The sequence below is a fragment of the Pimephales promelas genome, chromosome 8 (assembly GCF_988280905.1).
Source record: "Pimephales promelas chromosome 8, fPimPro1.hap1.1, whole genome shotgun sequence".
NCBI lineage: Eukaryota > Metazoa > Chordata > Actinopteri > Cypriniformes > Leuciscidae > Pimephales > Pimephales promelas.
The window spans coordinates 36,835,418-36,861,929 of NC_142776.1; the positions used below are offsets into that span (position 1 = coordinate 36,835,418).

The following is a 26,512-nucleotide window of genomic DNA, read 5'->3' on the forward strand; positions in this document are numbered from 1 at the left end:
TTACAGAGCTTAAAGAAGTAGTTCACTTCTGAATTAAAATTTCCTGATAATTTACTCACCCCCAAAGAAATTAAGGTTTTTGATGAAAACATTCCAGGATTTTCTCCATATAATGGACTTCAATGGGAACCAAACGGTTCAAGGACCAAATGAGAGTTTCAGTGCTGCTTCAAAGGGCTTTAAACAATTTCAGATGATGAATAAGGGTCTTATCTAGCGAAAAGATTGATCATTTAAAAAATAAATAAAAAAGTTTAAGTTTTATAAGCTCAAATGCTCGCCTTGCTCTGTTCTGTGATGCGCGCTCGTGACTCTCCTGTTCAAACTCGTTCATCAAAATGAACAAATCTTTTTTCGAGTCATGACTCGAAGGTTCCTAGATAAGACCCTTATTCATCGTCTGGAATCGTTTAAAGCCCTTTGAAGCTGCACTGAAACTCTCATTTGGACCTTGAACCGTTTGGTTCCCATTGAAGTCCATTATATGGAGAAAAATCCTGGAATGTTTTCATCAAAAAAACCTTAATTTCTTTTCAACTGAAGAAAAAAAAACATGGACATCTTGGATGACATGGGGGTGAGTAAATTATCAGCAAAAGTTTTTTTAAAAGAGAGCTACTCCTTTAAGGAAAACATTCCAGGGTTTTTCTCAATATAGTGACTTCAATGGGGTCCAACGGGTCGAAGGTCCAGATGTGAGTTTCAGTGCAGCTTCAAAGTCTCGACACGATCCCAGATGAGGAATAACAGTCTCATCTAGACAAACCATCAGACATTTTATAAAAAAATTAAACATACTGTTTAACCACAAATGCTCATCTTGCACTAGCTGGGATGCGACACACATTACGTAATCACGTTGAAAGGTCAAGCGTGGCGTAGTAAGATGTACCGACCCAGTGTTCACAAATATTTAAACATCCAGGATACGAAAGGACCATTTTAAACAATAAACTAACATTCAACACAACAACTTTTGAATGGTCTTTCTCCACACTTGTAAACACTGGCTCGGTTCTTCCGCCCACGTCATGCTTGACCTTTGAACCTGATTATGTAATCTGTGTCGCATCACATCTAGTGCAAGATGAGCATTTGTGGTTAAAAAGTATATAAATGTGTATTTTGTTATAAGATAAGACTTAAGAAGGAAGGAAGCTGTACTGAAACTCACATCTGGAACCGTTTGGACCCCATCGAAGTCCATTATTATGGAGAAACTTCCTGGAATGTTTTCCTCAAAAACCTTCATTTCTTTTCCACTGAAGAAAGAAAGACATGGACATCTTGGATGACATGGGGGTGAAAAAATTATCATGAAATTGAAATTCTGTTAAATCAACTGCCCCCTAGTGGAGATGCTGGTGAACTACAGAAATAAGTTACTCATCCTCTCCTAACAGACAAAGCCGCGTGCGTGTGTGTGTGTGTGTGTGTGTGCGTGCATCTCTATACAAGTGTATTCTGTGTGTGTGTGAGCCTGCTGATCGAGCAGGTGTTGTGTATTTGCGTCCAATCTGAGGGAATGTCGTCTGAAACGCTGCGCTCCTCAACGCCATCTGTGACCAAACGCCGCCCAAGAATCCCGAAGCGTCCGTCCTCCCGCATGCTTCCATATCCACCACTCCTACATGCTTCTGATGGTAATATATTTGTTTTTATCTCCTGCAGACTCTCAGAGGGATCTTCCCCTGCGCTCCGGCTCTGGCTTCGTGCCTGATGAGATATGGAGGAAAGCCGGTAAGGGCGGAAACCCAGATGCACCCTGGGAAACCTGTTTTCTCCCCTACCACCTGTCTTGTTTTTCAGTAATCACTTTCAGAAACAAAACAAGCTCTTTGTTCAATATTTATATATTGTTTTATTACAAGAAAACGCAATGAAGCAATGCAAATATGCAATGAATTCAAATTCTCATTACTCATCTCAATTCGGTTCTCAACTGATTATATATATATATATATATCAATTATATTACTGAATATTAAGTCAAGTCACCTTTATGTAGCGCTTTTTCAGCTCAGCTCAGTTCTCATATAATGCTGCCAAAAAAAACGAACTTTTCGTTATTTCAAATAGATATGAAAAATTATATTGAGTTACTATTTGGGTTGAAAAATAGTAAAGCAAAACGCACTAGGTCTCTATGTGAAGCTTTTCTGCTATTATATGATGATCTCATCTTTTTTTCCTGTTTACTTGTATTATTATTTTTTATAAAGTACACTGTATATTTTCTTTTCCTATTTGTTGTAGTATATATTTTTATAATATTTTTTCAATATATCTTGGATTATTGCCATGTTTGTTATTTGTGTGTGACTGGCATTACAGGTGAATATGGTGCAAAAAATTCATTTATTTCAGTAATTCAACTCAAAAGGTGAAACTAATATATTATATATTATATATTCATCATTACAGACTCATTACATGCAAAGTGAGATATTTCAAGCCTTTATTTGTTATAATTTTGATGATTATGGCTTGCAGCTTATGAAAACCCCAAATTCAAAATTAGAATATTGTGGAAAAAAGCCATAATCATCACAATTATAACAAATAAAGTCTTGAAATATCTCACTTTGCATGTAATGAGTATATATAATATATTAGTTTCACCTTTTGAGTTGAATTACTGAAATAAGTGCATGAATAAAACTTTTGCACCATATTCTAATTTTTCGAGTTTCATCTGTGTGTGTGTGTGTGTGTGTATATGTATATATATATATATATATATATATATACACTATATATAGTTTTTATTTAATGATGCCTATATGTGTATATATATATATATATATATATATATATATATATATATAGGCATCATTAAATAAAAACTATATATATACACACACACATACATACATACATACATGCATATATATATACAGTATATATATGTGTGTGTATATATCTATAATATATTATGTGTGTGTATATATAATACTATATATAGTTTTTATTTAATGATGCCAATGCAGGCAGATCAATAATATTGTTGTATATTAAATGTTAAATGTTAATGTGTTTTTTAAACCTGAATCAAGCGAGCTAAAGGCGACTGATTGATTCCTGTTGTCAGATCACACATGATCGTGATGAATATGTGACTGTGTCCTGCAGAGGAGGCGGTGAACGAGGTGAAGCGGCAGGCGATGGACGAGGTGCAGAAAGCCGTGGCCGAGGCCGAGCAGAAAGCCTTCGACATGATCACAACTGAGAGAGCCAAGATGGAGAAAACCCTCGCGGAGGCCAAGAGGAAAGCCACGGAAGACGCCATCCAGGTCATCAACGAGCAGGAGGACTCCAGTGAGGTGAGAGACGCACCAAACCGTCTGAACCATGCGCTGCTATAGCCATACGCTCCCGAACATAGGGAACCGTTAACAGCAAGACTTCACATTACCCTCATTCCTGAATGTTAGATGTACAAGTCAGACATGTAAACGTATGAATACATAAACGTGAGGAAAGTAATAAAATTAAATGACTAAATTAAATGTACATAAGAATGCACACAAAATATACATGTCATATACCTAAACTGTATATACACATAATAAGAGACATAATAAAGAGAAACTATATGTACACACATAATTATACATACGTGCAGTACTTATTCTTACACATCCATATATACGTACACACACACACACACACACACACACATATATATATATATATATTCATACATCTATAGCCATGCATATTCACACACTCCTACCATGTGCTAACATACTTGCAACAACCCACTTACATCTATATTCATACACATGTCCATGTAATAAAACAAAAAAACTCTAAATAAGTAAAAGAATATATGAATGGAAAGAAAAACTGTAAATGATGTGTCGGGAATATTCAAACTGGGTCATTTGTTATATATAATGCAAACATTAGTGGTGTTTGCCTGACCACATTATTACTTCCCGAAGAAATGTGCTGGTAAAACATTTAAAATCAGAACTGGGTGCAAAAATATTAAATGTTACTATTAGCGGGCATGGATTAAATATACAGACATTACAGTATTAAATAAAATATTAAATTACAATATTATACACTACTGTTCAAATGTTTGGATTTTTTTTTAATGTTTTTAAAGGCATTTTTGATCAAATATACAATAAAAACAGTGAAATATTATTACAATTTAAAATAGCTGTTTTCTATGTGACTATATTGAAAAATGTAATTTATTCCTGTGATTAAAGCTGGAAATTTACTCCAGTCTTCAGTGTCACATGATCCCTCAGAAATCACTCTAATATGAGGATTTATTGCTCAAGAAACATTTATGATTATTATTTGTTAAAAAAAGGTAAGGACATTTTTGAGGATACAGTGATGCATTGTTTTCAGGATTTTTTAATGAATAGAAAGTTCAAAAGAACAGCATTCATTTGAAACAGAATATTTTGTAACATTATAAATGTCTTTACTCTCACTTTTGACAATTTCAAAACAAAAATATATTTATGATAGATAGATAGATAGATAGATAGATAGATAGATAGATAGATAGATAGATAGATAGATAGATGAGATAATAAGTGAATAAATGGATTATAACGGATGTGTAAATATAATTTAGTACCATAAAATCCCTGAAAAATATGAAATATTAAATAAAAATAATATTTTCGAACTAAAATATAGTACAATAATTTCACTGAAATGACACGCGAACAGTACCAGAGGTTTCATGCATTTTTGCATTGATAAAAGTGTGAATTTAATATTTATATTGTAATGTTGGTAACACTTTATAATAAGGTTCATTAGTTAAAATTAGTAAATGTATGAACTACGAATAAACACTACATTTATTACTGTATTATTGTTAGTTAATAAAAATACAGCTGTTCTTGTTCACAGTGCATTAATGATATAGCAAATACAACCTTTGATATTAATAATGTATTAGTAAACGTTGAACTATTAACTAAGATTAATAAATGCTGTAGAAGTATTGTTCATGTTAACTAATGAACCTTAGTGTGACTGTTTAATATTGTACTAATGGCAGTGATTAATTGAGCCGTGTGTGTGTGTCAGTGTTGCTGGAACTGTGGTCGTAAGGCGAGTGAGACGTGCAGCGGCTGTAACGCGGCGAGATACTGCGGCTCCTTCTGTCAGCATAAAGACTGGGAACGACACCATCTCATCTGTGCGCCGGGACTCCAGAACCAGCCCAAACCCTCGTCTCTGAGTGCGCGGGTCCTGGCCAAAGCCCCCGACAGCGGCCCCGTCCCGAGCCCCGTCCCCGAGAAAACCTCCCGCGCGTCCACACCCGCGTCGGACGTCAGCGCACACTAGCGCACACACACCGCTTCATTCGGGAGCGGGACGTTCAGACACTCTTCTGCGAGTTTACCCCACAGGACCACGAGGTTTTGGTGCAGATCTGCGATCAGTTTCACCCGCACAAACTGTTGTCAGTGTTGCGTCTGTCCGCTTGTTTATGTGCATGAGTGTGTTTCTGTACATATCAGAGCAATATAAGACTGATGGATTCACCAAAGCTGTCAATGAATGCTGTGACGTGTTCATGTGTCGGTTTATCATTATTTTATGACCATTAGTGATGCACGATATATCGGTATCGGCCGATAGATGCATTATCATTATCGACCCGATCAGGAAATTTGGTCGATATATTAAAGCCGATAAATAATGTATTATTTCCTTCAGCTGAGACGCTTCAGATGCGAACTGTTCAACAAGATGGAGGTATGATTACAGTGAAAATACAGTCAATGGGGATTATAATTGTGTGTTTGGGACATGGATTATAATGATGAGACTTTTGTTTTTGTAATCAGGCTCTCGAAAATATATAGAAATTTGGATTTAGATTTTTCGGCCAATATATCGGTTATCGGATTTCAAATATAAAGAATTATCGGTTATCGGTATTGGCCAAAATTGTAATATCGGTGCATCTCTAATGACAATATTATCAGAGTTTAGATGGAGAATCGTGTGTTAAACATGGCTAACAAACCGTGGTCTGAAGGGTCCAGATTTGATCAGGGTCGGTTTGTACAATCATCATCTTCCTGTTACAGATCCCATAGAAACCACACGGTGTGTGTGTGTGTGTGTGCGTCAACATGCAAAACTCGAAATCTCAGGAGGATATGTACATAATTTGATGTTTGTTCAACATGTAGAGTCTGTTTCTTTTCTTTTATTTCCACACTGACGTCTTCAATTACCTGTTTCGTACGGTACACAACATGTTGATTTATTTTTTCATGATCAGATTGTGTAAAATATAATGGTGCAAGAGAATCTTTATTTAGTGAGCTACTCTGTGACATTCATTTTTTTCCTTTGAGAATTCTTGAATATTGGTATGAAGTAGATATTAAAAAAATAAAGACATTAACATGGCTTCGGTGGGCATTGTGTTTGTGAAGGTCGGCTTATGGTCGGAGGTTTTTCTATAATATTGAAAATCTGTTTAATAGTAATGTTATTGCATGGATTTTATAATAATATAGAATAGAAACCCCTCATAAATGTAGGGTAAGAAGCATTTACTGTAACTTGTGTGCTAAAATATGACATTTAAAGAAGAGTTAAGAAGAATACAAGATGAAAAACGCATTCCATATAACAAATAGTTCAACATATAATAAATTCACACATAAATTCACCATTTAAACCTGAAAACTGGGGTGAATGAATCACAAATGTTGATTTTCAGATGGAAAATATTTGAGGCCCATAAACATTCAAGAAATTTTGCGATGAGAGACGGACATTATACCCAATTTTACCACGTTTAGTCGACAAACATTATGGAAAAACAGATTATTAGTAGTAGTAGTAATACCTAAATATGTCAACATTGTCACAATATGAAAGATTCTGAAAACAACTGAATCCAGAATGGTTTTCCAGTATGTAGCTGATGTTTCCAGTAGGTGTTTTGTTCTGTTCCTCCACTAGATGGCAGAAACACACTGGTTTTCTCAGCTCTAGTCGTGTGGATTTACTAAACTAAAGGAATTGGTTAACATGACCCTCACAGACATCTCCTCTGTCATCGTGATGATACTCGAATAAAGCTGCTTGACATTTAAGAGTGTTTTGGAAGAACACAACTTGATTAAATGTATGATAGTCACGCAACACAAAATTCAGTCCAGAAATAAAGTCTGAATGCAACACCACAGATTATACTTGCTTGACTTCAACCAACACTTTAACACTTCTGCCTCAGAGGGTTCAGATGTCCGTCACAGCGAATTCACATGCTGGAAAACTAATCTCCCTCTCTCACACACGCGCACACAACTAACTAACCTCTGCCACAAACACTTGGCAAAATAGGCGGAGCAACTTTCTCTATTTACGGATATGACGAGTTACACACGTACCAGTTTCTCACCAAAATCAGCCTGACAGGTCTAAAATATAAACGTTTACCATGGTAAATCAGGGTCAGAAAAAACATTTTGAACAAAAATATTAACATAGGCTACCTGTGTTAACGTGACTTGAAAGGGTATAGGCTATATCTGGTAAGTGTCATAGATGTAGCCTAACTGTTTGATGATGGCATTAATACTAAGTTCTTATAAAAAGTTAGTAATATTAAGATGCAGATGTATTTATTCAAGTGCATGTTATTTTGTTTTTTCCTCACATAAAAAAAAAAAAATCAAGTCCAATCAGGTCTACCCCAGTTGACAAGGACTTAATTGTCCTAATCACTGTCTGTCCTCATTTCAGAAGTATCTTAACAAAAAACGCTGAAGTGCCATTACGAGAGCGTGAAAGCATCTTTATTTTTTCTTTTGAAAAAAATGTAGCTATAATAATATTTCTGACTTGACGTCTATCATACAGCTGCTTTATACTCACAGATCATCCACAAACAATAACACAAAACATATCAAAAAGCTCAAATGATTGATGAACAAACCATTCAGTATAAGAAGTGGACAGAGCCGTCTCATTGAAACTCCATTGAGACATACAAGTGAAGCTCGTTTTTGGCGATTTTTTTAGCACTTCCGTTCCTGACGCGCAGACTCAAACAGAGCTTGACGAGCAGCCCGTCTGTCTTCTAGTGGCTGTGGCATTAGAAATCTGAATCATTCCCTTCCGAAACTTGCAGAGGCGGAGAGTGTGAGCAGGAGAAACTTCTCTAGGTATTCTGATTAATTATTTTGTCATTTTGCCTCCACGTTTCCCCGATTGCCCGCGAGCTTCTCCTCCTGTCCAGTCGCTTGGTTATGACGCAATCATTAGCCTACTTTTACAAAAAAACTGCTTCTACGGGGCCATAACATAAGCTACAAGGTAATGGAGCATTTTATACATTGTCGTGTAGGCTATCTTTAGAAATAAATAATGGACAAATGAGGTCTTCAAACGCCTCAGATGTAAAGTTATTCGCTGTCAAAGTGACGCCAAAATGAATGGGAGTCAATGGAAATGCTAACGCGAGTGAAGTTCTGCTACAAGATGGCAGCTCCCGCGAAGCTTCAACTTCCGGTCGATGGATTACCCCCTTGGAACAAACCCACACACAGAATAATCATTCGAGTTTTATTTTCATTTAATGGACCAATCCACATACAGTGAAAATCCTAAAGCAAAAAGGTCAGGTAGTTTTTCAGGTAAGATGCATGAACAGTACAACACTAACAGGTTTCCATGATCTTCAAACAATTAGACAGTCAAACCAGCATCTTACAGTGTCTATATGCAGAAATCATCATTCACCAACGAATCAGAAACGTCTCGTGTTTATCCTGATTCAGAAGGACTCGAGCGAGTAAACGAGGCCAGAACGGGTTCAGGAAGGTTTAAATTACAATAACATCTCCAGGAAAACTATATTCTATTCACAGTCTGACTCCTATACCTCTTGAGAAATAATTGTTTGTTGCAAATCAACTGACACTATAATCTGCATGCAGTTTCATCATGTTTCAGTATCCAGAGAAGTAAACGTGTTCGACTCGAGCAGCAGATCGTTTCGCTATTATCATAATGATTTATTTACAACTGAGAACACATGAATTCTTCTTGTTATTTAGCTCTGCGAGTCGCTCTATCTGGCTTGAAAATCTTCATCACGGAATGGAGTAAAACACGCTTTGATTTTCTATACATGCGATTAGAATATCACACCGATGTCTGTTAGCGGCGGGTCGAGCAGAGTTCATTCACAACTGAAGATTGGAGAATCGGTTCCTTTGAATCGGAACCGAACATATCAGAGGGACGCTGCTGCATTGAGAATCCCAAAGAAATGCAATACAGTCACACAAAGGAACTCCATTAGTCAACACAAGCTCTAAAACATAAATATTTACATAATAATTTTTTTTTGACTAATTATGTTTATTCATTCCCTGACACATAGATGCATTTTCTTCTCAGCTGAGCAGACTGATCTAAACTAAGATAAATTGTCAAAATAAAAGCCTTCAAAACAGATCTTAATTTGTAACAAAAACGGTCCACCATTCAACTTAAAGATAAATACTACAATCAAAATATGAATCTAATATTAATATTAATATTGGTCAATGAAAATTTAGCTTATTAAATATAATATTATTTAAAATACTTTAGCATTATATTAATTTCTTTGCAAATCACGATTATTTTCGTAAAACTGTAAAAAAAAAAACTCTAAAAATATGTTTTTAAAAGACTAAAAAATGACTGACTGGAAATAATAAAAAAAGCAAAACTTAGAAATAAAAATTATTTAAACCTCAACGAAATGACAAAAAAAAGTACTACATTTAAATTTACAGTAATTATATTATAACTATAATAAAACTAAACGCTGATTCAAATTCAATATTTCTGCATCCGATTTCCAATCTCAATTCAAATTCATCAATTAAACTTGAATGAGAAAAGCATCTGAATCCACTTCTGAATGACGCACAACCCTGATTGTTTTCTGTGAACTATAAGACAGACATTATCTAGAAAATGCAACACAAAAAAAGGTGTGTGTATGTCACATGTACAGATGATTCATCTGATTTATTTTTTAGAGCTAGTCATTAATTCAAAGACACAATGGGGTCATTCGTTTCAGATCGGTTGCGGTGGTGTTTCGGGGGACTGTTAGTTGTTTGTCATGATCCACCAGGACGCTGTGAGAAACAAACAGGCAGATATTAAAGAGATGAAGCATCATAACTCCTCATTAAAGACTGATAAATGATGTGACGCTCTCTCTCACCTGGCATGAGCATCGTGGACACGATCTCCGGGTCCTCCAGCATGTCTATGATGCAGCGCTGGAACATCTTACTGGCGTCAGACTGCAAATAACTGGAGACAAACAATCTCATATTACCAGACGATATAATGAACAACATCCTCCAGATGAAAACGGCCGGCTGCTTCAGCGCACAGGAGACTAAACTGAGGTTTGAGTTACATTTCATGACATCTGACGTCTCTGTCATGCTTGCAAACTTATTTATTTGTGCAGTCCCATTAGATGCCACTAGTGGTGCACGAGCGTCACATTTCAGCTTTAAATATAAGCCAATACATCATGAAAAAAAAAATATGTATCACGGTTTCCACAAAATCTGGTTTCCATGTTGATAATAATCAGAAATGTTTCATCAAATCATCATATTAGAGTGATTTCATCATGTGTGAAGGATCATGTGACACTAAAGACTGAAAATTCAGCTTTGATCCCAGAAATAAATTACACTTTACTATATATTCACATAGAAAACAGCTATTTTGAATCATAATAATATATCACAATTTTTTATGTATTTTTGATCAAATGAATTAAGTCTTGGTGGGCATACATACAAACAGAAAACAATCTTACCAACCACAAACTTGTGAACGGTAGTGTAAATAGATGCAACAAACCGTTTATTAAGGTTTTTATCTTTTTATTTCTCTGAAGGTGAAACACGCCATCTGCAAACTTCCTCCACAGAAGATAATGACATTGTAGGATTATTCACTGCAAGTTATGATTGATTTCTGAAATGATTTATTTCTTAAATTAGATCAGTGTATCTTTAAGGAGGCGTGCGTGTACTTCACAGCGCTGTCATGAGAAGCATCACGGGTAACATGTAAGATGTACACGTGACGGCTCGTGTTCCCTAATCTCATTCGTAGATCAGTGTGATCGTTGTGTTTCTAGACGAGCCATCTGCTAGTTAGACCCTCAATAATCTAGCTGGAAAACATTAGAGGTGCACACACACACATTCAGGCATGAAAAGTCCTTCGAGTCAAGCCCAAAAACATCATCAAGACTTTATAACAAGGGTGTAATATGGCCTCTTTAATGGGACAATGACTAAATGTTCTCAGAACAGATTTTGGTTTGCTGGGAAATCGATGTTTTACTGTGTAACTGTTGTGACTGTTGTGTTCAGAGCAGAACGGAGGTGATCGTGTTCCTGACAGCAGGAGCTCCTGACACGGAGAACTCCAGCAGGAGGCTGAACGAACCCTCACACCAGAGCGTGCTTCACTGCAGCTCGAGAAAATACACTCCATTAGGATTTGATTTACAAAGACCCTTGAACCGACTCTCTAAATCATTATGCTGCTCAACACACACACCTCATCCAGGATATACGGTCCTCCCAGAACTCATAGATGATGTAGCAGCTCTTCTCGGGGAGCTTCTGGATGGACACACTGAACGAGAGACACACAGTCAGTGCAAGCATCTTCTGGTGAGACATCTAAACATGTTGATGGTCAGTCATAACTGGCATTATAGTTATCACACAGCAATAAAAGCAAACTACATGATCAAACCTGTCGCACTCAATCTCCTCCAGTCCTTCTGTGTCTGAGTTTAGCGAGTAAAAGTCTTTAAGTTTAATTGTGCACACATCCTTCAGCTCGAGCCTTACGTGTCTTTATGTTCTGAAATCTTTATTGATTTTTATCAAGTAAATGCAAGAATAATAATATTTCAAGCTGAACGCTTACTGAAGCAACTTTGGTATCAAATATGATCATCAAGAAGGTTTATTTGGTCATCTCTCAATCATCACTGTGTTGCATTGCATTGTTTTAAAACTACAGAGCATAAACAGCATTTAAATATCATCTTATTCTTACAAAGACATATTATTGGCAGATATTGATATTTATATTAGGGCTGTGAAACGAATAATCGCGATTAATCGCATCCAAAATAAAAGTGTTAACATAATATATTTGTGTTTGTAGTGTGAATAATTATTTTGTATATATAAATACACACATATGCATGTATATATTTAAGAAAAAGTGTTATTAATATATCAACTATTTATATTTATGTATAATATTAATTTTGTATAAATATGTATAAAGTATATACATGCAAATATTTCTTAAATATATACATGCATGTGTGTGTATACAAAATAATTATATACACACACATTATGTAAACACAAACTTTTATTTTGGATGCGATTAATCGTTTCACAGCCCTAATTTATATGCGTAATTATCTGTTATAAAGATCTCATTGATTTACATTACAAGCTTCAGAATATCATCTACATTTTTGTCCATATAAATCTCAGCATCACCAAAGTGCATATTTTTGCATATTTTGAGCCTCTGAATAAAATTAAGCAATTTTCCTCCTCGAGTTTGAGCTCCAAATTATCACTGTATCTCACAATATGAGCCATAAAACCCTGATGTATCAAATATGAGTACTTTTTTTTAGTTAATTTTTTTTAAAGGTTATATAAAAAAAAATGGATTTCAGGCTTTGCAGGGTTAATTTTCCCCTGGAGCATTATGGTTCATACAGTATCTTGATAGTAACTTCATAATATGGTGTGTGTGTGTGTGTGTGTTTTCCTCACTGTAGGTTGTCGTTCTGATTGGCAGTGGTGTCGGCGTACATCTTCAGAGCCTTCTGGAACTCCTCGACGTCATTCTCTGTCACGCTCATCTGTCTCTGCACCAGCAGAATGTTCTGGAGAAACACACACACACATCAAATTTGACTAACTGGAGAACGAGAACTAATGCTAGCTTCCGGGTTCATAATTATAATCCAGAATCTGTTTATCATTACTCATTCACCCTCACATCCTTGTGTATTATATAATATTTTATAATACACTGAAAGTGCTGGCACCGTCCCTCGTGGACAAAGAAGTGTGTTTAATATAATATTGATGAAATAAAAGTACTTAGACAGTTCACATTCAGACTTTGGATGATGTCATTTACTTGATGTGTTTTAGGATGAAATAATATGGTTATTTTGTTGAGGCTGAGCTGGATTTTCCATATATGGTCATCTAAACGCATCACAGCTCCGTGGACCAGCACTAGTAAAATAGCTAGCCTTTATGTATTTAGTTTTGATTGTTTATGTTCTGTTATTATTTGTATGTTACCTTTTCTGCAATAAAAAAAAAAAATGAAATAGCTAGCCTTCCGTTGAAGCTGCCATTTCCCATTTGATCTTAACTTTGACTGACGTGTCTCATTGGCCAATCAAATTTTGATGAGCAGTGACAGAACGCCCCAGGGAGCAGCGATGTGTATCGGCGCTAGCCCCCGCTGATGTCATCAGCCGTTTGAAAATTCGGCGGTTGTGAGCGTGAGATGAGCAATGTCAGTAAATGTCAGCTTGATTGCGGCCATTCCAGTGTCCACCGCATCAGTTGAGCGATCTTTCTCCGTTCTCAAGCGCATCAAAAGGTATTTAAGGAATACAACTGAACAAACACGAGTCTCTGCACGACTCTCTCATGTATTGCCATAGGAGCTGCTCGTTCATCCTAAGCAGGACGCACAACTGCACGAGGAGGTCATTGAACCTTTCATCAGAAATGATCGGAGGATGTATTTTATTTACAAGTAATAAATGAGTGTTAGGCCGGTGACACAAAATGGCTGCGTGGCGTTTCTGTTGCGTGTCAGCTGCGTCGCGTTTTCTGATTCTTTGTACACCAGAAACGTTTCTGACGCGGCGCTGCTGCTAGATGACTTCATAGGTGACTATATTCGCCTTATTCACTTGGCGGCCATTTTGAAAATGCATGCAACGCAGCAGCACCAGCAATGAAAACTCTCAATGCGGACCACCAATCATTCCTGTCTGCCCGAATTAACGATGCAAAATGTGAAGCAAAGTGCCAGTGACTGAAACATCCCCCGGGCTGTGTTAATTAAGGGATACAGTAGGCTACCTGTATCGGAGGTTTTATCCACGACATTGAACGTAGGAATGGACGCCTTGCCAGTTTCTGCGAGCTTGCAGCAGCCAGAGGTAATTAACGTTAGTAAGCTAAGCTGTAATATGGAGTTGTTGACTGTGTAAGTTACTATGTTAGATACAATTGTACTTTATAGTTTAGACAGATACACATCCAGTAGCTTACATACACACACATGCATGTAAAACAATCAAATCACTCATGTATGTAAAAGGAAAGAGGATAAGTGATTTTAAGGTCTGACAGGGACTGATCCTGTTACACACTGACAATGATAAGCTGCTATGGTGACAATACAAGTTTACATATATGTATAGATTCATAAAGAATAAAAATAATGATGGTAATGGATTTGTATAGATTCTAATAGTACACACAGTCAACTTCCTACAAGCTTGCAGAAACTGAGGTAAATTGGCGTCCATTCTTACGTTCAATGTCGTGGATAAAACCTCCGATACAGGTACTGTATCCCTTAATTAACACAGCCCGGGGGATGTTTCAGTCACTGGCACTTTGCTTCCCATTTTGCATCGTTAATTCGGGCAGACAGGAATGATTGGTGGTCCGCACTGCGAGTTTTCATTGCTGGTGCTGCTGCGTCGCATGCATCCTTCCGGGTGAGTGTACCTCTCAGCGGCGTTCCATTTTCAAAATGGCCGCCAAGTGAATAAGGCGAATAGGCTACTTCATGTTAAAGGCACTCTATGCAAGATCTGTACCTTAATATAACAGCTTCAAAGTCGTTTTGGTGGTTAACAAAGTAATAGTAGGGCGAATCATCCTGGTAGGAAAGCTTGGGGGGGGACGCCGCCGGAAAAACCAGCCATGCAAGTTTGAGAGTGGCGCCCCTGACACAGCGCGTGAGAATCACGAAATGGTTTACGGCAACGACGTCACACGCATCAACAACATCATACTGTATGAAGTTACTTTCGAAACAGGGAAAGAGAATCGGACCGTGCTAGAAACCGGACAAGAGTCCACTCGGTCGGGCTTTCACTCGTTGGCGCGAGCTTAAAAGCTGCACTGGATTGTAACTGCGATGCTGACCTGGCGATCTTGTTGATGGACTTGTAAGTAAATCTCTTATTTATAAACTTGTTTGTATTTGTATACTAGTTGTTTCTATATTGTATGTTGCTGCACTGGCTTGTGGTATGTAATTTTTTACGGTGCTGTTCATTCATCCGTTGTTGATAATAAGACCAGTTCAATAATTCTCACATGTCTATAGCTTTCGATTACCAGAGCTTTAAGCAGACTTCCTAAAAACAGTCGTTTCTCTTAGTCTTGTTGTTTTTTCCATTATGTTTTATTGCCGAGCTTGCCACAAGAGCTAGTTTGCCAGCTGAACTCAGGTGTTGTTATGTGTATTTATCACGTAGCTGCTATCTTTAGTCCTGTGTCTGGTTCGGATTTCTTATGACGTGTGTAAGTTACTGTTATATCAAGTTTATCTGACTAACAGTACACTTCCCGACTGTAACTTCAAATTGTGTTGATTATGAATCAATCAAATCTTGACGCTGTTGATGTTGATTCTTGCGATTACCATGAGGACATAGTCAATATCTCACATAATTATTAGGACATATATAAGCCTAGAGGTTGTAAATAATTGAACACAATTTGCTATTATGATAAATTGTAATCATGTCTAAATCATAACGTCCAATGTTATGAAATAATGCGACGTACATTTAACTTGATTGATGTCATCTGACATTTTGTAATTTTAACATTACAATCAAAAAACATGAATGAAATTATACAGTAGCCTATACACTATAGGCTATTTACTTCTGATTTTGCAGAAATCATGTAAAAACGTTATAAGCCAGCAAACGCGATAGGCAACTTTATTATTAAAAAGCAGTCTAGCACTTGACAGTAGTTCAGTAGATATGCAGTAACAGGGGAATAACGGTTATTTACGACAGTGCAAGTACACCACAGCGGCTCTAGAGGTCACTGTTTTACAAAAAAACCAGAGAGTGCATAGTGTGCCTTTAAGCATAAATATAAATTGTGATGATCGTTACTGAAGGCCCTGACTGAGACCCCACGGTACGCTATCTATTACATCTAGAGTAAATATATTTTGTTGAGGATCTTGGAGCTTAAACACACATAAAATACGGACTGGATTTCTGAAGCGCTGGATCGGAGCACTCACTGATTTGTATGTGCTGGCCAGTGTATCTTCTTTCAGTGGCTCCAACTTTGGACTCTAGAAATGAAGAGCAAAACACAGTTGGTTTGTAAGACATATGCTATCTCGATATACATGCTCAAAACATAATTATTGTGTGAACGTATATTTCGATTTATTTACCTGACACTCCAGTTTGTCGATGAGCTGCTGCAGTCTGTTGATCTGAGAGCACCAGTTTTCATCTGTATCTACGGTAACGCCTGAGACGCAACACACACCAACACTCAGTACACAACTCCACTCATCAGCAGCAGGTTTATTACTGTTAAAACTATTAAAAACATTTTTTTCTTAAAAGACACTTCATATTCAGTAATATCAGATTAACTACACTGAGACTATTAGGTGAGAACAAAACTTAAAATACATTCTGTTGGATAATAACACTATTGTCTTCTGTGGAGCTGCTTTATAGCTGAAGCAAATTAATTTAATAATGAGTAAACTTTGCAACATCAACACTTATGCACCTGAATCGAATCAATACTGAGCTGAATATAAACACTAGAGCTGCTTTGTGTTTTAATAACTGAGTTTGCTTCATAATTAATAAACTTTAATAAACAAATTATATAACTTACGAATATTACATCACTTTAAACTAGCTTTACTATTTAGACATCGGACTGAACGAAAGTGATTGCATTACTAAATGTTGAATTAATAGTCTAATTCATTTAATCGATTCACTTTACAACACTGAAACATTCAGTAACGAATTGTCTTTACGAGTGAGTCATTGTATGATTCATTCAATCAATTCTTTCAACAACAATTGAATCATTCAGAAATGAAACAAGTCTTGATGAGTGAGTCACTGAATGGTTTGGAACATTAGTTGTTTGCAAAAACAGACATAACTTCTAATAAATGTAAGTCTAAATGTATGTCTAAAATGTAAGTCGCTTCGTAATTAATAACCTTTGCACAGTTCACACTGTTAATGAACTAAATAATATTGAACTAAATTAAGCTGAATAATAGCACTATTGTCTCTTAAAAGCTGCATGTGTGTGTGTGTTACCGGTAGTGAGAATGCCCGAGTACGGATCAGTAGGCGACAAACACATGTTCTTCTGCACTCGACGGCCACATCTTCTGTTGTTCTTCTGTATGATAAGATGCTCCGGGACTTTAACTTCAACCCTGTGGAGAAAAAGAGCCCAGATCCTCAGTTAATGTTCTGGATCATAGGAACGTATAAATATGTTGTATCACTAGTAATACTATCGTGCTTAAAGTCCCCCTGTGGTAGGGTATCGTTTGAATTTGAACGATTCTGATTCCGATTCCGATTCCTTGTTTCGATTCTGGTTCCTAACGATTCTCGATTTCGATTCTTTTAAGAGGCAGGGTCAAAAAAGTTTAGCTAACCTTGCTAACCAACGGTCTTTCTGAAGGAAATACTCCTTCTGTCACAAATACTTGTCACAAATTTTGCATTTTGCCGAGATTTCGTTAATTTTTAAAAAAGTGAAGCCACACTTTGGACCGCCGACGTAAGGTACTCATGTTCGACTCGCGCGGTTATGCCAACACTTCCGGTAGACGCTTCTTCGTTGGTGTTGTTCAGCGGTTTCTTCTTCCGCTCGGCGGACTGTGAATATCGAAACTAGGAATTGAAATTTTAACATTTGAACGATTCCGGGAAAAACGAAAAGTTAGTCCCGGTTCCAATCGATACTCGATACCCAACCCTACCCTGTGGTCAATCATTTTTTTCCAAAATGACATTTAAACCCATTAAAATGTCTTCATGTCTTAAAGTAGCTTGAATGTAACTCGATGCCCTTGCCTAATTTATTATTCACGGTTTTATGAATATGCAAATGAGCTCCACCTCCACTCACTCACTCAGCTCAGAGATCCACTGGTTGACGATCACACGTTGATCTGATTGGGTACAAGGTCATTTGTGACGTCAGAAAGCGTGTTTTTGAGACTGTCTTTGGTTCATGGTTTGTCTTAAGCGTATTAAAAACATCACATAGACATATAAACAACATTAAAAGCTGGATTTTTTTACCACAGGGGGACTTTAAAACTTTATGCATTCAGATGGTGTTGTTTTCAGTGAATATCCAGCAGAAGACAGCGAGGAAGAACAGCATCTGTGTGTCTGCGTTCACTGCCAATAGTTGATGAGCATAAGCGAATAACATCGAATGTGAATAACCTCGTCAATGTCGTAACCCTGCTGACGTCACACACACATGTTAGTTCACATGAGTCAGAAGTCTCTCTCAAGGCTGTTGTTGACCCACTTCTGCTATCATCATCATCAGATGCACATTTCTAACAGACCACAGACTCAAAAACGTGTGGAAAAAGCTGAGATTTCTGAATGGGCTGCGTGTTTAGCTGGATATCATCTGCATATGTATTGATTTTCAGTATGAAACTGAAGCTTTGAGAAGTGTTGCATAGCACTGATTAATTCATGAGATCAGCTACGTATCGAGAACAGAACAGAGACGTTCACAGCGCCAAACACAATTACAAAATGTATTACTCTTATTATTTAAACATAACGAAACACATTCCTACAAAACAAATTATATAACTTACGAATACTACATAACTTTAGACTATCTTTACATCGGACTGAACGAAAGGCCTGATATAGTGCTGGCTGCAGTTACACAAGTGACTGCATTACTGAGTGTTTAATTAATAGTCTGATTCATTCAACTGATTCGCCCAGCAACACTGAAACATTCAGGAACAAATTGTCTTTACGAGTAAGTCAATGAATCATTCACTCAACCAATTATTTCAACAATGACTGAATCATTTGGAAACTAAACAAGTCTTGATGAGTGAGTCATTGAATCATTCACACAACCAATTATTTCAACAATGACTGAATCATTCGGAAACTAAACAAGTCTTGATGAGTGAGTCATTGAATCATTCACTCAACCTGTTATTTCAACAATGACTGAATTATTCAGAAACTAAACAAGTCTTGATGAGTGAGTCATTGAATCATTCACACAACCAATTATTTCAACAATGACTGAATATTTCAGAAACTAATCAAGTCTTGATGAGTGAGTCATTGAATCATTCACACAACCAAGTATTTCAACAATGACTGATTAATTCAGAAACGAAACAAGTAATGAGTGAGTCATTGAATCATTCACTCAACCAATTATTTCAACAATGATTGAATCATTCAGAAACAAAACAAGTCTTTATGAGTGAATCATTGAATCATGGACTCAACCAATTATTTCAACAATGACAGAATCATTCAGAAATTAAAAAAGTCTTGATGAGTGAGTCTTTGAATCATTCACTCAACCAATTATTTCAACAATGACCGAATCATTCAGAAACTAATCAAGTCTTGATGAGTGAGTCATTGAATCATTCACACAACCAAGTATTTCAACAATGACTGATTAATTCAGAAACGAAACAAGTAATGAGTGACTCATTGAATCATTCACTCAACCAATTATTTCAACATTGACCAAATCATTCAGAAACTAAACAAGTCTTGATGAGTGATTCATTGAATCATTCACTCAACCAATTATTTCAACAATGACTGAATCATTCAGAAACTAAACAAGTCTTGATGAGTGTGTCTTTGAATCAATCACACAACCAAGTATTTCAACAATGACTGATTAATTCAGAAGTCTTGATGAGTGAGTCATTGAATCATTCACTCAACCAATTATTTCAACAATGACTGAATCATTCAGAAACAAAACAAGTCTTTATCATTGAATTATTGACTCAACCAATTATTTCAACAATGACCAAATCATTCAGAAACTAAACAAGTCTTGATGAGAGAGTCATTGACTCATTCACTCAACCAATTATTTAAAAAAAATGACATGAGTCATTCAGAAACTAAACAAGTTTTTAATTGTTCACTCACTTATCGCCGAATCGTTCAAAAACACTTCAGCTGTGGTTTTGTTTGGAACTATTGTCATTAGTGGAGCAAAAGCATACATAACTTGTAATATTATGTCTAAAATGTAAGTCACTTTATAAGTTCTTGTTTGTTGAACTGCAGTATACAAGCAATACCATACTCGCAATAAATAGCGTTTTGCAACATAAATGTGTTTGTAAAAATGACACAATGAATAAGTGAATAAAGGGTCTGAAGTTCAGCCAAGCGAGAACAAAAATCAGAAGAAACATCAGTCACCATTATTGGTTGCAATTTTTGCGATCGTGAAGCTCTAACATCCAGAAATGAGTCTGACTTTCCCGATAAACTGCGCTCTCATTGTGTTCGTGAGTCTCCGCTGAACCGTACAGTGTTATGAAATGGTCCTAATGAAGCTTTTCTGTTTGACAAATGGGAATTACAGTCTGAGAGAAATAACAGCAGAAATGTTCTTTGACTTACTGAGCGAAACAAAAAACATATGCAAACATTTTGCTGTTGTTTCCATCGCATTACGAGCTCTTCCGAGAACAGCGGCATGTTTCTGTGACAGCTGCTCTGTGAGGAAGAAAATACCCCACGGATAAACAAGACAAATGTGCTTCATCACCAAGAATACATTACAATTACTTCTGCTGCACTCTGTTTATCTGTTTCTCCCCCTTTCTCGCGTGTCTCGGGTATGAAATGCTGAGACGAGCAGAGGCTACATCCTAATAAATCAAAGCATCTTCAGTGATTCTGTGCTGCACCCGAGGCTCGCGGATACATCTTCATATCAAGATCTGTTTCTGGAGGTTTTAGAAGAACTCTTTTAAGGTTCCTATAATGCCACAAGTCTTATGATGTCTAAAGACATACAAGGTTCTTCTTAAACATCATAGAAATATAAAAAAAGGTTCTTGTACCATCCATCCGTCACTTAAAGGAGCAGTTCACTTTAAAAAAAAACTTTTGCTGATAATTTACTCGCCCCCATGTCCGCCAAGATATCCATGTCTTTCTTTCTTCAGTCGAAAAGAAATTAAGGTTTTTAATGAAAACATTTCAGCATTTTTCTCCATATAATGGACTTCAATGGGGTCCAAACGGTTCAAGGTCCAAAAGACAGTTTCAGTACAAACTGCAAACTGTTCAAAGGGCTTTAAATGGTTCCAGACGATGAATAAGGGTCTTATCAAGCGAAACGATCGCTCATTTAAAAAAAAAAAATAACAAGGTTTAAGTTTTATAAGATCAAATGCTCGCCTTGCTCTGTTCTGTGATGCACGTTTGTGACTCTCCTGTTCAAACTCGTTCATCAAAATGAACAAATCTTTTTCTGAGTCATTTGGTTCATTCAATGAACGAAACGAACGAATTGACTCGGAAAAAGATTCTTTTGGACCTTGAACCGTTTGGTTCCCATTGAAGTCTATTATATGAAGAAAAATCCTGGAATGTTTTCATGAAAAACCTTAATTTCTTTTCGACTGAAGAAAGAAAGACATGGACATTTTGGATGACATGGGGGTGAGTAAATTATCAGCAAAAGTTTTTTAAGAAGTGAACCACTCCTTTAAGAGACGGATGGATGGTTATTCTCTAAATCAGTGTCAGTGTTTCCGAACTCCTGAAACGCCTCCATTGTAGTCTTGAGTTTAGGGAACGAACACGTCACAATATTCCTCATTATAATAATTAATGTGCAGAATAAAGGGGCGGGGCCTGGTTGAGTTAGTTAGTAGTGTGTTAAACTGTTGGTTATGGAAAGGGACGGGACTTTCCCAAACACGCTCAAAGCGCTTGACCAATCACAACACACTGCTCCAGCCGACCAATCAAAGCACATCATGCTTTTCAGAAGGAGGAGCTTCATAGACACAGGAAGTAAACAGCGCGTTACTGGCAGACTGGGAAGAGAGGAGCCGCAACAATGGAGAATATGAGGAGAATAATCAACATTCAAACGGGAAAACCTGTTCTAGTAGAGCCTGAAAACATCATCGAAGAGGTTTTCCTCTCATCTGAACTGTAAAAGTGATCTAAGGCGCCACTGGAAATCCTGGAAATGAAAAAATTTGTGTGCGACTCACGGAGCGGTGCTACTTTGCGCCTCCACGGCCTCCATAGCGCACTGGAGAGACATCTGGAGCGACAGCAGCTGACTGGACGTCTCCCTCAACATGAAGCGGGTCACAAACTGACCCAGGACAGAGGAACCCTGGTACTCCTGCAGGAGAAGATGCTCACTGTATCACTACACACACACACACCTGCCGCATTAGTCATCATTTACCACCTTCAGTGTTCAAAATAATCCTGCAGTAGTTTCGTCATCAAGGCACAAACATGATTAAGCTGCTGAGGAACTCAGTTATGAGCATCCAGGAAACATCTTGACAAGAAACGGCCGTCTAAAAAAACTAAATTTAGGCCCACTTCGTCCTGCACTAACAGAGACGGGATACAATTACTGCCCTTGACACAGTACAGATGACTGCTGGCGGACAGAAATAGTCAAGTGGACCTATAAATGTTTTTGCATAAACAACATTTTAAAGCAATTGTCAATATGGTGCAGTGCAACAAAACAGATGTGCTGTTATTTTAGCATTATTTATGTGCTATTGCAGTTTTTATTATTAATATTTTGAATTTAATTTATATTTAATTTTTAGTAATTTTGTTATATGCTTTTGTCATTTTAATTAAGCTATTATTATATATATATATATATATATATATATATATATATATATTACAGCAATTTTATTTTTCATTTATTTCCAGTTAGTCATTTTAGTGCTTCAATGTATTTCAGTTAGTTGTAAATGCAATACATTTTTAATTTTAATTTACGTTTACTGTATCTAATACTAAGATTTTAGTTTATTTTATAGTTTTTTAGTTTAGTAATTTTGTTATATGCTTTTGTCATTTTAATTAAGCTATTATATATATATATATATATATATATATATATATATATATATATATATTACAGCAATTTTATTTTTCATTTATTTTCAGTTAGTCATTTTAGTGCTTCAATGTATTTCAGTTAGTTGTAAATGCAATTTTAATTTATGTTTACTGTATCTAATACTAAGATTTTAGTTTATTTTATAGTTTTTTAGTTTAGTAATTTTTTTTATATGCTTTTGTCATTTTAATTAAGCTATTATATATATATATATATATATATATATATTACAGCAATTTTATTTTTCATTTATTTTCAGTTAGTCATTTTAGTGCTTCAATGTATTTCAGTTAGTTGTAAATGCAATTTTAATTTATGTTTACTGTATCTAATACTAAGATTTTAGTTTATTGTAGTGCAGAATAGTTTTAATATTTTTAGTAACCAATAATGATATGATGTGACCTCATTCGAATCCTGACAAAAACATGTTCTATGAGCGTTTTGCTAATGTTCCCATTAAGTTATTTCTGAATGTTTTCTGAATATTCAGATTTTTAGTTTAGTAGTTTACCTCCTTCGTCTTGTCCATCGCCTTCAGGACGGCGACATTGAGTTTCTCTAACGCTGACAGAACATCCAGATATTCTCCAAGATGTTGAGAAAAGTAATCTAGAAAGTGAAAGAGGGATAAATTATGTCAGAAACAAAATATGAGTCATATTCTGGTGGATTTTAGCTGTGCGTTTATGCATGTTTTTACCGAGCTAATATTAACCTCTTGCACACACTTTTTTAGTTATAAAAATAGTCAGTTTAAACTGGAAACAATGTGGGGGAGAGAGAGAGAGAGAGAGAGACGCACAGTGGGAGAGAATTATATGTCAAAACACAAAATTTGTTATATGGCTATACAAAGTCATTTACCACATACGAAATGGAGAAGTTCAAGGACATGATGTCTGAAACAATCAAAGCTTTACAGTCTGTTGCATCCACGCACACATTTACAAGCACATCTCGTCGCTGTCAATATCTATATCTGAGTATATGAGTCAGTGAATTATGTGGCTGTGCTGTTCTGGGGACGAGAGGGTTTTCAAATCATTATTTGTCATCTAACATGACCGCCTTTACTCTCTGGACTCACAGAAGACTCTGCGTTTCAATTCATATATTATATTTTTTGTACTAGGCTAGATGTAGAGTCAGCACACAGTTTTATAGCGGCTTTAGTGCTTTTTTCCAATTCAGTTCCTCCATGCGGATCTCAGAAAATAACATAATAAACAGTTTTAAGCCGTAAAACCCACTAAATCAGAAAAAAAAAAATCTCTTTTTAATACATACAAATATCCAAATGCATTGAAGTAATTTTGCCATGTCATAATCTTATGCATTGATACTACAGACTGCTTGGTTGCATAATGCTTTGCATCGGAGAGTAGCTTAACTAATTAACTTGAAATGTATTACTCTCAAAACATGCATGCACACTTCAAAAATCCACCATGAAAATGTATAACACCTTTGAAATACCGATAATATACCAGCTTTAGTATGCAAATCAAGATGCATTAATATTGCACACTATCCAAGACCGATAATATTCAAAACAATTTGCTAAATGTTTGGATTCTCAATATAGTTGATAAGCTAAAAAATAAAATAAAAAATAAAAGGAGATATTAACAAATGTGTGAAGAACAGGTACATTTCTTTTTTAATTTTTATAATTGAAAGGAATTGCCCACACCTACCTGATAGTTTGTCTGTATCGAGGTTACTGGAAAAGGAAGAGGAGAGAGAATAAAATGAGTCATAAGATGAAAAGTCTTAATTGATTTGGAGAAGAGTCAAGGATTTGAAAGCCGTGTCATTAGAGGAGTGTGTGGGCCGTCCACCGCTTCACACACTTTACACTGTAAACAGTCCAATTACGCTTCAGTGTGTGAACATCGCAGGGCTGAGGTGATGTTTCTCAGCAGATAATAATGAGCCCGCTAACCAGTGCACTTAAACGACTTATGATTTACAAACTCAGATCTGCACTAAAATGATTTCAACCAATTTGATATCATGTGCAAACAGCGGGTCTTCATACCATTGCCCCGCAAAGAACAAGTATAATAAGTATTTTTACAATATAATACTAATACTATAGAATGTGCATATTGTGTAAACTTGATTGTCTATTTTTTTTTTAAATAAAATAAAAACACTTTAATTTGTAACTGTAATGTGTATTGCAAATTGTTGATTTGTTGCTATCAAAAAATCAATAATATAATAAATATAATTAGGGCTGTGCAAAAGTTAATTGCAATTAATCGCATCCAAAATAAAAGTCTGTGTTTACATAATATATTTGTGTGTGCTGTATAAAATTATTATTTTGTATATATAAATACCTATGCATGCATGTATATATTTAAGAATTATTTGCGCTTAAATTCTGTAATATTTATAAATACATAGTCTATATTATATAAATATAAATATTTTATATATGAATAACACATTTTCTTAAATATATACATGCATGTGTGTGTATTTATATATACAAAATAATTATATACAGCACACACAAATATATTATGTAAACACAGACTTTTATTTTGGATGCGATTAATCGCAATTAATTTTTGCACAGCCCTAAATATAATATAACATAATATAATATAATATAATATAATATAATATAATATAATATAATATAATATAATATAATATAATATAATATAATATAATATAATATAATATAATATAATATAATAGGTTCCAACATCCCAGTGACACTACTGAGGATAAAGTACACTCTAAAAAATGCTGGGTTGTTTTAACCCAATTTTGGGTCAAATATGGACAAACCCGAAATGTTGGGTTAAAAATGTAATGTAAAAATTTAACCCAATGGCTGGGTTAGTCCATATTTGACCCAAAGTTGGGTTAAAACAACCCAGCATTTTTTAGAGTGTAGTAAGTATTATATGATATACTTTTATAATATAATATAATATTACATTTAGAATTTGATAAATACATGCATTTATTTGGAAATAATCACATAAGAATCCATTATATAATGAGATGACCCTAAAACCAAAGATGCAGATAATCTTCATGAGTTTCTGGTACGGAGTGAACATGCCAAAGAATAACATGCCTCGCACAATCACACCATCCCACAGCTCAGACCAAAACAAGTCTAAATACCCCGGTACGTGCTG

The 26,512-nt window shown here is 35.8% G+C and overlaps 2 protein-coding genes and 1 long non-coding RNA gene across 5 annotated transcripts in view; 2 read left to right on the plus strand and 1 right to left on the minus strand.

Moving 5' to 3' along the window:
- cbfa2t2 (CBFA2/RUNX1 partner transcriptional co-repressor 2) overlaps window positions 1-6,411 on the plus strand; it is a 43,457-nt gene extending 37,046 nt beyond the window's left edge. For all 3 annotated transcript variants that reach the window (XM_039693434.2, XM_039693433.2, XM_039693435.2), the window contains exons 9-11: window positions 1,672-1,740; window positions 3,133-3,323; window positions 5,071-6,411. In XM_039693434.2, the coding sequence (XP_039549368.2) occupies window positions 1,672-1,740; window positions 3,133-3,323; window positions 5,071-5,331 (521 nt within the window). In that variant the 3' untranslated portion in view covers window positions 5,332-6,411. The remainder of the gene's footprint in view (window positions 1-1,671; window positions 1,741-3,132; window positions 3,324-5,070) is intronic.
- A 2,155-nt stretch (window positions 6,412-8,566) lies between these two features.
- Window positions 8,567-26,512, minus strand: part of necab3 (N-terminal EF-hand calcium binding protein 3) — a 39,941-nt gene continuing 21,995 nt past the window's right edge. The window contains exons 4-13 of the mRNA XM_039691817.2: window positions 25,043-25,068; window positions 23,857-23,954; window positions 22,453-22,589; window positions 17,480-17,601; window positions 16,576-16,655; window positions 16,417-16,470; window positions 12,870-12,982; window positions 11,614-11,691; window positions 10,244-10,335; window positions 8,567-10,154 (exon numbers count right to left, since the gene is read on the minus strand). Of these exons, the coding sequence (XP_039547751.2) occupies window positions 10,126-10,154; window positions 10,244-10,335; window positions 11,614-11,691; window positions 12,870-12,982; window positions 16,417-16,470; window positions 16,576-16,655; window positions 17,480-17,601; window positions 22,453-22,589; window positions 23,857-23,954; window positions 25,043-25,068 (829 nt within the window). The 3' untranslated portion in view covers window positions 8,567-10,125. The remainder of the gene's footprint in view (window positions 10,155-10,243; window positions 10,336-11,613; window positions 11,692-12,869; window positions 12,983-16,416; window positions 16,471-16,575; window positions 16,656-17,479; window positions 17,602-22,452; window positions 22,590-23,856; window positions 23,955-25,042; window positions 25,069-26,512) is intronic.
- Window positions 10,293-11,813, plus strand: LOC148978140 (uncharacterized). Its single transcript, XR_016169575.1, has 2 exons — window positions 10,293-10,433; window positions 11,424-11,813. It is a non-coding gene; the product is annotated as an uncharacterized LOC148978140 (long non-coding RNA).